The following is a 14,745-nucleotide window of genomic DNA, read 5'->3' as shown; positions in this document are numbered from 1 at the left end:
AAAGAGAACGTTATCCAGTCGACTCATCCAGGTAAGTTTCATGTCTTAGTTTAACTTTGTCCCTGTGGAAGAAAGCCGCGTGGGCTAGCCGCGCGGTCTAGGGCGCTTTACCACGGTCCGCGCGGCTGCCCCCGTCAGAGATTCGAGTCCTCCCTCGGGCGTGTGTGTGTGTGTGTGTGTGTGTGTGTGTGTGTGTGTGTGTGTGTTGTCCTTAGCGTAAGTTAGTTTAAGTTAGATGAAGTAATGTGTACATTTAGGGACTGATGACCTCAGCAGTTTGGTCCCATCAGACCTTACCACAAATTCTCAAATTCTGGAAGTAAATATAACGAATATCTCTATTTCACCAGGAAAATATGAGTATAACACGATGTACTTTTTCATCATTTTATTTAACTCTTGTAATACAATGTATAAAAATGGTAGAACTGTTGCATTCACTTCTTGCGGCCACTGAAACAAACGAAGTAAGACATTAATCACTTGTAGAAATTTTAAGAATGCTTCAAAAGTCTAAATTCTTGAAAAATTATGTAGTTTCCTTACTTGAAGTTTCCAAATCTGTGAACTGACACGTCTATACGTTCTATGGCAGTGTACTGTCTAATTATAGCTAGTTCCAGTTTCAAAATGCTGTAAAAAATAACTGCTGCCTGGAATGACGTCAAAATTGAGCGGATTATTATCGAAGAATAGGGAAATGCTTTGGCAACAAAATAACGATTAACGAACATTTTCTCACCAGATGACACTGTAAGCGTCATGAAATAATTTCTCTCGCCGACAAATGACAACTAAATCGCAATACGATGACTATGATGTGAAGTGCTCATTAGTTAATCCTACAGTGCAGTGCAATGTGCGTGACCGCACAAGTTTGGCATTGAACTGTTGCGGCACTGTTAGTTTGGTAAGCACATCCACCACGGCAAGGTGATACCACATTGGATCGGTCTTTAGGCGTCCAGAGGCCAAAACCGCAGAAAGCTCAGGAATGAAATCGGTTTTAATTGTGTTGAGACTGGGGCAAGACATGTTCAAAATGCTGTCCACCGTTTTCTGCTATAAGCCGAAATCGAGAAACAGCGTGTTCCACAACAGATCGGAGTGTCTCAGGGATCACGTTCAGAATGCGTTGCGCAGTGCGTTGCCTGCAGTTCAGCTACGTTTCTAGTCGGAGCTCCGAACACAGTATTTTTCGGATAACAACACAGCCAAAACTCACACGCATTAAGATCAGGTGATTTGGACGGCCATGCTGTAGGGAAATGACATTTCCAGACTGTCCCTCAAGCAAGTACTTCACTGGCTGAGCAATGGGCGAACGAGAGCATCTTGCTTAAAAATGACCCTACACATACGTCCGCGCTGCTGAGGGCTTGGAATAACGTTTGTACGCAATAGACTCTCATAGCGTTTATCAGTTGCGGTATAGGTAACAGGACACACAGAGCCGTCTCATCGAAAACATATGGCCCTTCGATAAACGATGGCGTCAGCCCGCACCACACAGTTACTTTTGCAGAATGAAGGGGTGCCGGATGATGTGGGAGCGGATTTTTCATTGCCCATTTCTGCATTTCTATAGAGGTACTGACATGTATTTGAAGATGGAAAGAGGCTTCTTCTGTTCATAAAAAGTTCAATGGCTGTTCGTTTTCCACTTCCAAGCGAGCGAGAAATTCTAGAGCAAAGGTTTGTCTTCCTGGTAGATCGGCATGAAGCAGTTCCTGATCACAGTTAATTTTGTGTGGATAGCAATCCAAGATATTTCGTAGAATTTAAGCACCATGCTCACAGTCTTGTTCAAAATTCTGCCAGTCCCCTGTGCACTGAAGTTTTGCATATAACTGTTCGAACCCTTCTGCATTCCTGTGGTCACATCCTCTACTGATGTTTGATCTATTGTTTCTTTCCCTCTGCCACGGTTCACTTACAAAGAAACCGTCTTTTCGAATTTTGCAGTTAATTTCTCCAGACCCTTGGTAGACATCGGACTACTGCAGAGCTACTGGCATAGAGTCACCGTCCTTGCAAAAGATTGTGACCGGCAGCGCGGGATCCTGCATTGAAACAGACATGACGAGCGTCTCAGGCGCAAATCTCAGACGCAAACTGAGGAACAACGGTGCACCCCGCATCTTTTATTTTACATATTCTTCCGCTTACAGTGCCACTTAGTGGAAAAATTTTCGTTATTTTTCCCATAATCTTTCACCCTTCTCTTATGATATTCCGTTCAAAAAAAGAAATGGCTCTGAGCACTATGGGACTCAACTGCTGAGGTCATAAGTCCCCTAGCACTTAGAACTACTTAAACCTAACTAACCTAAGGACATCACACACATCCGTGCCGAAGGCAGGATTCGAACCTGCGACCGTAGTGGTCGCGCGGTTCCAGACTGTAGTGCCTAGAACCGCTCGGCCACTACGGCCGGCTATTCCGTTCAAAGTTTGGCGTCATTCTGAGCAGTGATTCGTTTTTTACAATCTTCTGAAACTGGAGCTTTAATTATAATTGCCCTGTACATCATATTCAAAAAACTTTTGTACTGAAAGGCATAAGAAAAATGCAGTAAGATGTGTGCGTCCGCAAAGACCATAACCGAAAAAGAAAGAAGGATTGCCTTCAAGAGTGTGGCCAACTAAACCAGCAAGAGAGAATATGAAATGGACGTACACAGTTTATGGCATACATATAATAAATTTCATTACAAATGTATGAAAATTATCCTACTTTGTAAATGAAATTGAAGTTTTCTTCTGTAACTGCAGTAATATTTGTCGTAAGTGTGCATATCATTCTACACAAATAACAGTGAAACCATATACTGGTTAATGTGTATCAATTATGGAGGGCTAAATGGTCATGCAACCAAACTAAAGAACGAGCAAGCTTACAACGTGTATCTTACAGGACATTTAATTCATGTTAGTCATCGTAATCGGAGACAGGCATCCGCTTCATGATTTGATAGTTGTTACTTAGTGGTCGAATATCCTTGCTATCGTCGGGGAAGTCAATTAACCATACGAGAAGAAGTCGAGGTAGATACAAAAACAAGCCACGAATTGAGACGTCTGCAACGACATCAGCGGTACAAGAGGGAGCCGTGGAGGGCAAAAATGTCTAGTGAGGCAGAGATTTGTATTTATACAACAAATAATTGAGAACGTTGGGTGTAAGTTCTAGTTTGTGATAAAGGCGATGGCAGCGCAGAGGAAATAGTGGCTGGTTGGAAAAGAAAATATTTTTTGTTGTACTGTACATTTCTTTGTAGCACTGCAGATTATGTCGACTTAATTTAATTCAAATCTAATGCTTGCTTCATGGCGTCCAATTTTTACACAGAGAAAAGTGAATCACATTCAAACAAGACAGCTCTACAGTCAGGTGACAAAAGTTATGGGATACCTGCTAATATCGCGTCTGACCTCTTTTTTCCCGGCGTAGTACAACAACTAAAAGTGGTACGGACTCCCCTGCAGAAATATTGTCAAATTGTTGCCGGTGCAGCACAGTGTGGACGAACTGACCTCTCGATTATGCCTCATAAATGTTCGACGGTATTCACGTCGGGCGATTTTCGGTGACCATATCATTCGTTCGAATTGTCCAGAATGTTCTGACATGGTGCACTGTCATTCATAAAAATTCCATCGTTGTTTGGGAACATGAATACCATGAAGGGCTGAAAATGGTCAGCAAGTAGCCGAGCATAACAATTCCCAGTCGACGATCGGTTTAATTGGACCAGAGGAACCACATCATTCCATGTAAACATATACCACACGAATGTGGAGCCACCAACAGCTTGAACAATAGTGGCTTGTTGGCAGTTGAGTCAATGGCTTTAAATGAGAAGCGATACCGGCGATGTCGTGCTATTAGCAAAGACGCTCGCGTCGGTCGTCCGCTGCCGTAGCTCATTGACGCCAAATTTCGCCACCACTGTCCTAACGGATACATTCGTTTTACGTCCCACATTGATTTCTGCGTTTATTCCACGCAGCATTGCTTGTCTGTTAGCACTGACTGCTCTACGCAAACGCCGCTGCTCTCGGTCGTTAAATGAAGGCCGTCGGCCACTGCATTGTCCGTGGTGAGAGGTAACGCCTCAAATTTGGTACTCTCGGCACACTCTTGACACCGTGAATATCGGAATATTGAATTCCCTAATGATTTCCGACAGGAAATGTCCCATGCGTCTAGTTCCAACTACCGTTCCGTGTTCAAAGTCTGTTAAATCCCATAGTACGGCCATAATCACGCCGAAACTTTTGCACGTAAATCACCTGAGTAAAAGTGACAGCTCCACCAATGCACTGCCTTTGACACCTCATGTACGTGTTTCTACAGCCATTACGTGTATGTCTCTATTGTCACCTCTGTGTATTTTTCCTAAATTGCGTTGCCCAGCATTAACTCCAACGCTCGCCAGTGTAGTCCAGATGTAAATAATACACTATTGCCAGAATGAGATTTTCACTCTGCAGCGGAGTGTGCGCTGATATGAAGCTTTCTGGCAGATTAAAATTGTGTGCCGGACCGAGACTCGAACTCCGGACCTTTGTCTTTCGCGGGCAAGTGCTCTACCATCTTTTTTTATTTTATGTTTTTTATTGTTGATCGTTGTGTTTGGTCGTTGCGGACGTCACATGACATCCATTAAAGTTCGTTTGTTGATCATTCCACTCAGTTTTTTATTACAGATGCCAACCAGCTGAGCTGCCGTGCCGGCGCCATCTGAGCTACCCAAGCACGACTCACAACCCGTCCTCACGGCTTCAGTTCTGCCAGTACCTCGTCTTCTACTTTCCAAACTTCACAGAAGCTCTTCTGCGAACATTGCAGAACTATCACTCGTGGAAGAAAGGTTCCGAGTTCGAGTCTCGGTCCGTCACACAGTTTTAATCTGCCAGAAAGTTTCAGTATACTGTTGATCCAGGATCAGCACGCATAACACTAGTAGACTGTGTGCCATTGATACTTACTATGTTCCGGAAGACGCAGAGCCAGTGGAGCTTGACTGGGCGTTGCTGTAGCCTCCGCCCCCGCCCCCGCCCCCGCATCTGCTGGTTCCACAGCCACCAGTCCGGATCGGTACGTAGCCGCAGGTGCTACAGCCGTAGCCGCCACCCTTTTTGCTGCGTCTCACGCGAAGCGCGGCTATGTCTGTAGAAGCACGAAGCGTGGCTACTATCAGCTTTGACATAGGATTAGTCAAAAAGATACTGACATTGTTATACAACACAGCAAATCACATTAATGAGAAGACCGCCTATGTTCGACGTCAACGTGCTGTAATAACCACTCACAGACGGCACGTGTCAGCACATGTAGTGTCGTTTATGTATAGTGTGTCAGGGGGACTCGGAAAACAGTGCAGTCGTTGTCGTAATGCGAAAACCGAGGGATTTGTTTTACATCTAGAAGGACATGGTCATTAGCTTTAGGAGCAAGGGTGGAAACGTTTCTGGAACGGCTAATTTTGAGTCACCATGGTTAAAGTACACAGCGCATGACAAAATGGTGCTATCCAAAACCGGGGCCAACACAGATATGGAGCACCATGGGCAGTAGGTGAGAGGAGGGACGACGGGTGCAGAGATCTACTCGGGCGAATAGTGGTGCAGATGTTCAACACGTGACCTACCAAATGGACCGATGGGCTGGCAACAGTGCCTACTCAACGACTGTTCAGCGGCCGCCACTGTGTTGGGCCTCCTCAACAGGCACCTAGTTCATTGACTGACGCTGACTGCTGTCCATCACCACGCCAGTACAACAACTGCACGTCCACTAAATGGTAAGGTGGCCTTCTCAGATGAATCATGTTTTATGCTCCTTCGGACAGATGCCCGTTGGCGCGTACGGCTTGAAACGTCTGGGCCGAAGGAGGGAGCGTTATGGCCTGGGGAAAGTTTTCATGGCGTTCCTTGGGTGATCTCATCATTCTGGAAGGCACAATCGATCACCAACAACAGTGTGCAGCTATCCTTGTGGACCATGTCCACCGCTACCTGCAGTTTCCTCTTCCTCAGGACGATGGCATCTTCCAGCAGGACAATGCAATGTGTTGCAAAGCTTACAGTGTATGTGCGTGGTTCGAAAAGCACCAGGAATAGTTTAACCTACTCCCTTGGTCACCAAACTCGCCGGAATTAAACCCAGTCAAGTATCCGTGGGACCACCTCGATCGGGCTCGTCGCTTCGTAGATCGTCAGCCGAGAAATTTAATTCAGTTGGGCACAGCCCTGGAGTCTACATGTCTCCACATGCCTTTTGGTACCTACCAGAACCTCACTGAGTCCTTTCCTACACGTCTCGCAGCAGCCCAGCGTTTATTCAGGCTTTGGGACAGATAGTCACAGTAATGTGACTGTACAGTGTATACGGAAATGAAAGGCGAATACATCTATCAAAGTCTGGACAGATTAAATCACCTGAAATATTGCTAAACGGGATGATATAACACAACGATAGAACGAAAAGAAATGGGGTAAGAAAATATGCTGCACAGAACAGGTAAAAACCTGCATTAGTAAGAAAATAAACATTGATGTGAAAAATTCATGGACAGAATTAATTTGATACCGTGAGAAATACTAGAAGATAAGGTAAAGTCTGTTATGTATAAGGCTATTAACCAAGACAGGTGCTGGAAACTTGCAAAGGTGAACAGGACAAGGCTTGAGATAGATGGAACATTCTACAACAATTAATCACCTCTAATGATACGACCACTGAGAATGACTAATTAATCTTCTTCGTCTTTTTTCGATGCCTATTTTACTCACTACAATAATATGTGAAATGACTGTGTGTTACTTCAGATAAATAGTTTTGTAATCTTTGACTGAGAGCTATACTGGATGCGTTTACAAGCAGCAGGAAAATCCAGCAGTGTGCCACGCAAGCGTATACCAACTGACCTCCAACAGCTATAGAAGGTTTCCCAATGGGTGACTCAATGTCCGCTGAAGTTTCATCCTGCGAAGCAACTGCGTCCTCATGGACTTCCGTCGGGGCAGCGCCTGGAACAAGAATCATCGATGGCCATTTCAATTTTTTAAAATAGTACCCGAATATTTTCTATTATCAGCGTCGCAAAGCATCGATGTATTTACATAATGGCACCTTGGAAACCACAATAAGCTGCTGTAATGTGTATATGTGTATTTGTATATGTAAAACGAGTTTTGGTCAAGAAATTATCTTTAAGTCACAGATAAACATTAAATCAGGTTAAAACAAGGTTACTTAGCTTCAAAGACAGGATGTTTCAAACGTCTAGGAGTGATATATCACATCATGAGGAACAATTTTTATTAGATAAAAAATGTTCAAGGATGCTTACTGGCGACTCTAGGCGTTCTTTGGCATTAGTTATGCCCCTGATAAGGGAGAGAGTTACCGCACAACCAGCTTAATAGCTCGTACATCCAAGAATAATACACAGAAGAATGAAAAAGAAAACTGAGAATATGTTAGACGACGACCAATTTGGGTTTTGGAAAGGTAAAGGCACCAGAGTGGCAATTTAGACGTAGTGGTTGATAATACAAGGGTTGCCCAGAAAGTAAGCACCGCATTTTTTCTTCAACAAATCCTTATCGAACATAATGAGAATTACACACACGAAAGAATGGTGTTTAATCTACGCACCCTATTCATCCACGTAATCTCCATCCCGTTCTATGGCCTTTCACCAGCGCAATACAAGGGTGTGTATGCCCTGCCGGTATCAGTCATTGTACTGATGGTGGAGCGAGTGTTTCACTGTATGGGTCATCTCCTCAACGTCCTCGAAACGTCTTCCACGAATGGCATCCTTCAATGGCCCAAACAAGTGGAAGCTCGCTGCAACATGTCAGGTGTGACAGCCGTGGATGGTCTCCCCGACCGCTGCAAATCGTGGGGCTCCGCCGAACCGCCTTCTGGTGACCTCACCCTCCGTGCGCAGCGACTAACTGTACTTCTGTCGATAGCAGATGCTCCATAGACTTTGCACAAGTGTTTCTGAGTATTCCCGACAGTTTCTTTCTCTGCAATGGGAAAGTCAATGACGGTTCGTTGCTTGTAACATACATCACCTACAGACTCCATTTTGAAACTGTCCTACAGCTACGCTATCTCTCGGAAGTGACGGAAACGTGGCGCTCTCACTTTGGAGACTCCATATAACACATATGTAACGTTTCGCATTCGTAGCACTGTTTTCGGCTGAGAAAAAAAAATGCAGTGCATTACTTTCTGGGCAACTCTCGTGCAAGTGAAAGTAAAACCAAAACACGTTCATAGGATTTGTCGACCTACAAAAAGCGTTCGAATGTGTCAAAAGGTGCAAGATTGAAATTCTGAAAAAAATATGGGTAAGCTATAGGGGAAGACGGGTAATGCATAGTATGCACAAGAGCCAATAGGGCACGAAGTACTAGGATTAAAAAGGCTTTAAGATAGGAACGTAGTCTTTCTCCCCTGCTGTGCAATCTGTACATCGAAGAAGCAATCACAGAAAGAAAAGAGAGGTTCAAGAGTGGAATCAAAATTCAAGGTGAAAGGATATCAAAATCAAGGTTCGCTGATGACTTTGCTTTCCTCAGTAGAGGTTGACACAAGAGAAGAATGGCCGCATCAAACCTGTCAGAAGACTGACTCAAAAGAAATAAAATAAATAAATAAAATAAAAAATGCAAGGGAGGGAGGTGACAGATCTCAGGCAATGTATCTTGTCTAAAAATCCAGTCACCTGGTCCGCGTGAAAGGTGGTTGCCCGAGGAAAACTGGAGTATCTGATTCGCTTCTAAATTATCTTCGTCAGATCAGAGATACTCGTTCTTAAGCTTTTCTTCTTGAAAATCACTCTATCATTTTACTGGAATAGGTAGTACCCAGCACATTCAGTCACTAGAACCTGCCAGTCCGGTGAAATCTCGTCCTGCGGCCGGTGAATCTCAAACAACGCATAGCGTATCTGGGAAAAATTTTGTTTCTAACGAAAGTTGTTGCCTGCGACATGATTTATCACCCCTTTGCGTTCGATGCAAAGACTTTGAAACACACTGCATATAATTATTATCAAAGGCAGCTGCAACTGATAATAATTACGTATGAGACGCCAAAGAACCGTCCTTTACTCTGACGCAATGCTAACCCCTGTCTTGATGATAGCCGCTCGCCCTTAACAGGTTGTCCGTGAAGGAATACGCATCCTAACAGATTTCCGTGATATTGTGTACTGTGTTTAAAAGTTCAGAATCATTTGAAATGAGGTGACCCGGTAACTGTGTTGATAAACGGCAACAAGTTTTCGTTTTCATCACAAAAACACCAGTTCCCTTCTCTTCTTGTTTTAAGCGTCATATCTGAGAGGTGACTCTCATTCGGTGAGTGGATAAGATTTCAGTCTTATTCACTATGTAACTGCAATCAGCTGAACTGGGCTAGTTGGCTCACAGGGGCGTGAAATTTACGCCTTAACAGCCTGGTTATTCAGACTGATGTCCTGCCACAAGGACAACTTTAAAGACAGCTTCACTTTACGACACATAAAACACCAGGGGTTCTCTCCCATAAATCTTCACTAAAGTGGATTCATGATAGCACATTAACTTATAAATAATGTATTCGTATCTCAAAAGTGAAGAGTGATAATTATATGTGGTGGTCATCCATCAAATATCTTGTGGGGGGGGGGGAGGTGCCTCATCAAGGGGTCACAGCTGGACAAGAATATTAACGTCAACAGCTACAATACTATAAGAAAAAAAATCTTTCATTAGTCATAACCTAAGCTGTCAATAACCCCCTCAATAAAATAAAATTTCTTATAGTATCAAACCAAATTTTAAATCTCATTTCAAATAGTTCTTTACGTTTGTGATGTCTATTTCAAAAATCTTTAAATTAAATGAGGACCGGAATATGGAGTACAGAACACAAAAAAAATCACTGTACTCCTACATTTCAGTATGTTTCACTTGCGGCATGAGTAGCGACACTGGCTAATATGTTAATTTTCTTGAAATTTCATGCACTCTGCTCATTAGTTATTTGTGAGAGTCTAGCATGTAGCCGTAAACAGAAACACATAATGCTAAGGTAGCCAGTAAACAGATCCCCATTGCCGACAAAGGAAAAAATACGAGCGTATGGAATACCAGACACTGTTGAAGGGGGAAACTAGATGGCGCTGTGGTTGGCCCGCTAGATGGCGCTGTCATAGGTCAAACGGATACCAAATGCGTTTTTCTAAATAGGAACCCCCATTTTTATTACATTTTCGTGTAGTACGTAAAGAAATATGAATGTTTTAGTTGGACCACTTTTTTCGCTGTGTAATAGATGGCGCTGTAATAGTCACAAACGTATAAGTACGTGGTATCACGTAACATTCCGCCAGTGCGGACGGTATTTGCTTCGTGATACATCACTCGTGTTAAATGGACCGTTTACCAATTGCGGAGAAGGTCGATATAGTGTTGATTTATGGCTATTGTGATCACAATGCCCAACGGGCGTATGCTATGTATGCTGCTCGGCATCCTGGACGACATCAACCAAGTGTCCGGACCGTTCGCCGCATAGTAACGGTATTTAAGTAAACAGAAAGTGTTCAGCCACATGTGAAACGTCAACCACGACCATATTTCTATGCACCAGGAATTGCATGGCGACGACTTTGAACGTCGTGTACAGTTCTGCCACTGGGCACAAGAGAAATTACGTGACGACGACAGATTTTTTGCACGCGTTCTATTTAGCGACGAAGCGTCATTCACTATCAGCGGTAACGTAAACCAACAGCGGTAACGTAACTATTGGGTAGCGGAAAATCCACTATCGCTGCGACAAGTGGAACTTCAGAGACCTTGGCGGGTTAATGTATGTTGCGGCATTATGGGAGGAAGGATAATTGGCCCCCATTTTAAAGATGGCAATCTAAATGTTGCTATGTATGCTGATTTCCTACGTAATGTTCTACCGATGTTACTACAAGATGTTTCACTGCATGACAGTATGGCGATGTACTTCCAACATGATGGATGTCCGGCATATAGCTCGCGTGCAGTTGAAACGGTATTGTATAGCATATTTCATGACAAGTGGATTGGTCGTCGAAGCACCATAACGTGGCCCGCACGTTCACCGGATCTGACGTCTCCGGATTTCTTTCTGTGGGGAAAGTTGAAGGATATTTATTATCGTGATCCACCGACAGCGCCTGACAACATGCGTCAGCGCATTGTCAATGCATGTGCGAACATTACGGAAGGCGAACTACTCGCTATTGAGAGGACTGTCGTTACACGTATTGCCAAATGCATTTAGGTTGACGGATATCATTTTGAGCATTTATTGCATTAATGTGGTATTTACAGGTAATCACGCTGTAACAGCATGCGTTCTCAGAAATGATAAGTTCACAAAGGTACACGTATCACAGTGGAACAACGTAAATAAAATGTTCAAACGTACGTACGTTCTGTACTTTAATTTAAAAAACCTACCTGTTACCAACTTTTAGTCTAAAATTGTTAGCCATATGTTTGTGACTATTACAGCGCCATGTATCACAAAGCAAAAAAAGTGGTCCAACTAAAACATTCATATTTCTTTACGTACTACACGAATATGTAATAAAAATGGAGGTTCCTATTTAAAAAAACGCAGTTGATATCCGTTTGACCTATGGCAGCGCCATCTAGTGGGCCAACCATAGCGCCATCTGGTTTCCCCCTTCAAGCTAGACAAATTTCGTTCTTTGTAGTTTTTTCGTTTGGCGCTTATTTCGTGAGATATTTGGCCCGGTCACGATCAATGGACCACCGTGTATAGTTGACGTGATAGATAACGTCGAAGTTTCAATGAGGCTTTTCGTGGATGATGCTATTGTATACAACGAAGCCTCGACGCTAGAAAATTGTTGCGAAATGCAGGAAGGCCTGCAGAGAATCAACGCTTGGTTCAGGGAGTGGCAGCTGTTCCTCAGCATAAAGAAGTGTAATGTATTGCAAATACACAAAGCGAAAGATCCTTTACTGTATGATTATACTACTGCAGAACAATTCCTGGAAGCAGTCAGTTGCATAAAACACGTAGGAGACTCCGTACCGAGCGAAGTGGGAACGACCACATAAGAATAATCGAGAGTAAGGTAAGTGGCAGACTCGGATTCATTGGAAAAATCCTCAGGTAAGGTGGTCCATCAACAAAGTAAGTAGCTTACGAACACTCGTTCGACCAATACTTGAGTGCTGCTCGTCACTATTGAACCCTCACCAGATAGGACTGACTGGAGAGATACAGAAGATCCAAAGAAGAGCGGTGCATTTCGCTACAAGTTCATTTAGTAAGAGCGAACGCGTCACAGAGATGCCCAGTCAATTCCAGCGGTGCGGCGTTCCTGCGTCACGCTAAGGTCTACTGTTATAGTACCGAAAACGTACATTTCTAGAAAACGCAACCAATATTTTGCGTCCTCTTACATTCATCTCTCCAGAGGACCACGAAGATAGAATTTGAGAGATTCGAGCTCACACAGAGGCTTACAAGCTATCGTCCTTTCCGCGAATCGTACGCGACTGGAACAGGAAAAGGGGGAAACGACATTCTTACACAAAGCATCTTCCGCCACCGCCCGTAAGGTGCCTTGGGGACTATAGATGGAGATGTAAACTTGATAGTTCTACAGAAGATCGACAGAATTAATAAAAGTGATAAATGGAACACTAAATTAACTGACTAAAAGAAACAAAAGAACACAAAACGCTGTTTGCATTCAGTGGAGATTAAAGCTCTACCGCTGGGGCACTTTTACATTCACAGTCATTTTATAGCGTTTTAAATGCACGTGTAGGTCTGTATATAAATTTCAGATCGTTATTACAATAAATATGGTTAGTGGTACTACCATGTATTCCTTTGCTTTAAAAAGTAATGTAAAACTTTGGTGTATCAACAAAGGAAGGAAAGAACGTTAGTGTTAGCACTGTTAGGGAAGGAGAAGGAAGAAAATTTGCTGTTCCCTTTCAAAGAAACCATCCTGGTATTTGCCTTAAACGGTTTAGGGAAATCATGGAAACCATAAATCTGATCTGACGGGGGTTTGAACCGTCACTCTCCAAAATGCGAAGACAGTTTCAGATATTAGTAATACCGACAATTTGCAGTATTTCTGCTTGACCTGACAACTCTGTCTCCCTAGTCCACGCCACAGGTTTTCCGTCTTGGGGCAAAATCACTTTTGTTCTATGTTCGACAACACTGTACAGCCGGCGAAAACAAGCACACCGCAAAGCTCCAGTGACAACAAAGGTTTGGAATCCGATCCGTCTCGGCGCAGGATTCTTCTAAGCATATGGTTTGTTCACCTACCTCTTTTTTCAAACTTTTAATCATCAAATGAGCGAGCGAAGTAGCGCAGTGGTTATCACACTGGACTCGCATTCGGGAAGACGACACTTCAATCTCGGCTCCGGCCATACTGATTTAGGTTTTCTGTGATTTCCCTAAATCGCTCCAGGCAAATGCCGGGATGGTTCCTTTGATAGGGTACGGCCGACTTCCTTCCCCGACCTTCCCTAATCCGATGAGACCGATGACCTCGCTGTCTGGTCTCCTCCCCCAAATAATCCAACCTCAACCCTTATCAAAGCAATTAACATTACTTTTATGAATACTGTTAGTGTCTTGTTCCGTTTTTTTTCGAGAGTGGTAAGTCTAACATAGCGATATGAACGTATCCGACTCCAGTAGTCTCAGGGCCTTTCTCTCACGCCCCCACATCCTGCAAGAAGCTACGCTACTCTGTTTTCCGCCCTTCTATTCAGTCACAGGCCATAGTACTGCCCATTTCCCAATGCCAGCAACGGATAAAGACCACTCAGCTCTTTGTTAGGTCACGCGACTGCTGCAGTAACCCAGGTCGGATCATGACGCTCTAGAACCTTCACAAAACACATACCTTTTGTGTGATATTCTACTTTTAAGGGGATGTACATTTTGACATAGTATCAAATTGAGTTTCGGTCTATAAACTATTTTCAGCAATACAAAATTTAAAGTCACTGCTCCAATAAACTTCAAGTGACCGGTTAGATTGCTGATTCAACAAACCGATCAAAGTGGTGCAATGTTAAACACAACGGAATCGCGTTCTGGAGAAGTGGGATTGATATGCACGCCAAGGCATTCTGGTGTAACACTGTCGAGAATTCCACAAAAGTCTCAAGGCGAAAACTGGAATGGGTCCTTCAACAAATCTACCTCCATTCTCATTTCTCAGCCTATATTATCTGAGTTGGTTTTTTCGTCTCTGATAGTACTCGTACGTGCGCTCAATGACAACTCCATCTAATCACGTTGTTGTTAATTGGATTCAAGGCGGATGCAGTGCGCGACAGTAGATACTTACCTGTGTGGACAACCAACAGGACAAAAAGCGTTGCGCTGAGACCAATCCACAGGTACCTGTTCATCGCGCTGGTCACTGGACAACTGCGTTCTTCCGCGTCTCTGGACGGACTTTTTATACAGTGCAGCCTCTCCTGCTGGTTGTTGCCAAAGGCATTTTCCGGAGCAGCCTCTTGTTAACATCACGTGCTTCTATGATGATGGGTTGATGTCTGCCAGTTCGTGGCCTTGACATGCTCTCTCTTGCATAGGAGATGCAATTTACGTACAACGTAGTTTTTCTCCGTATCGTGACCTTGGTAAACTTAAGATCGCTTACTTTTTCT

General features: G+C 43.6%; 1 protein-coding gene across 1 annotated transcript; it reads right to left on the bottom strand.

Annotated features, from left to right (window-relative positions):
* Positions 1-373: 373 nt before the first annotated feature.
* On the bottom strand, positions 374-14,512 carry LOC126162878 (uncharacterized). The gene is made up of 4 exons (XM_049919675.1): positions 14,421-14,512; positions 6,937-7,038; positions 4,996-5,176; positions 374-453 (listed from the first exon to the last, which is right to left on the bottom strand). Exons 1-4 carry the CDS (start codon positions 14,482-14,484, stop codon positions 438-440), a joined length of 363 nt encoding a protein of 120 aa, XP_049775632.1. The 5' UTR covers positions 14,485-14,512; the 3' UTR covers positions 374-437.
* Positions 14,513-14,745: the final 233 nt, after the last annotated feature.

The sequence above is a fragment of the Schistocerca cancellata genome, chromosome 1, assembly GCF_023864275.1.
Source record: "Schistocerca cancellata isolate TAMUIC-IGC-003103 chromosome 1, iqSchCanc2.1, whole genome shotgun sequence".
Classification (NCBI taxonomy): Eukaryota; Metazoa; Arthropoda; class Insecta; order Orthoptera; family Acrididae; genus Schistocerca; species Schistocerca cancellata.
The sequence above is the reverse complement of the archived record's forward strand: the minus strand, read 5'-3'. Positions and strand labels throughout refer to the sequence as shown.

Excerpts from the sequence above, each read along its gene's own strand:
- LOC126162878 (XM_049919675.1), bottom strand. The coding sequence starts at position 14,484 with ATGAACAGGTACCTGTGGATTGGTCTCAGCGCAACGCTTTTTGTCCTG. Across the intron at positions 7,039-14,420 it reads CCTGTTGGTTGTCCACACAG|GCGCTGCCCCGACGGAAGTC; the intron begins GTAAGTATCTAC and ends TTCTTGTTCCAG. Across the intron at positions 5,177-6,936 it reads ACCTTCTATAGCTGTTGGAG|ACATAGCCGCGCTTCGCGTG; the intron begins GTCAGTTGGTAT and ends GTGCTTCTACAG.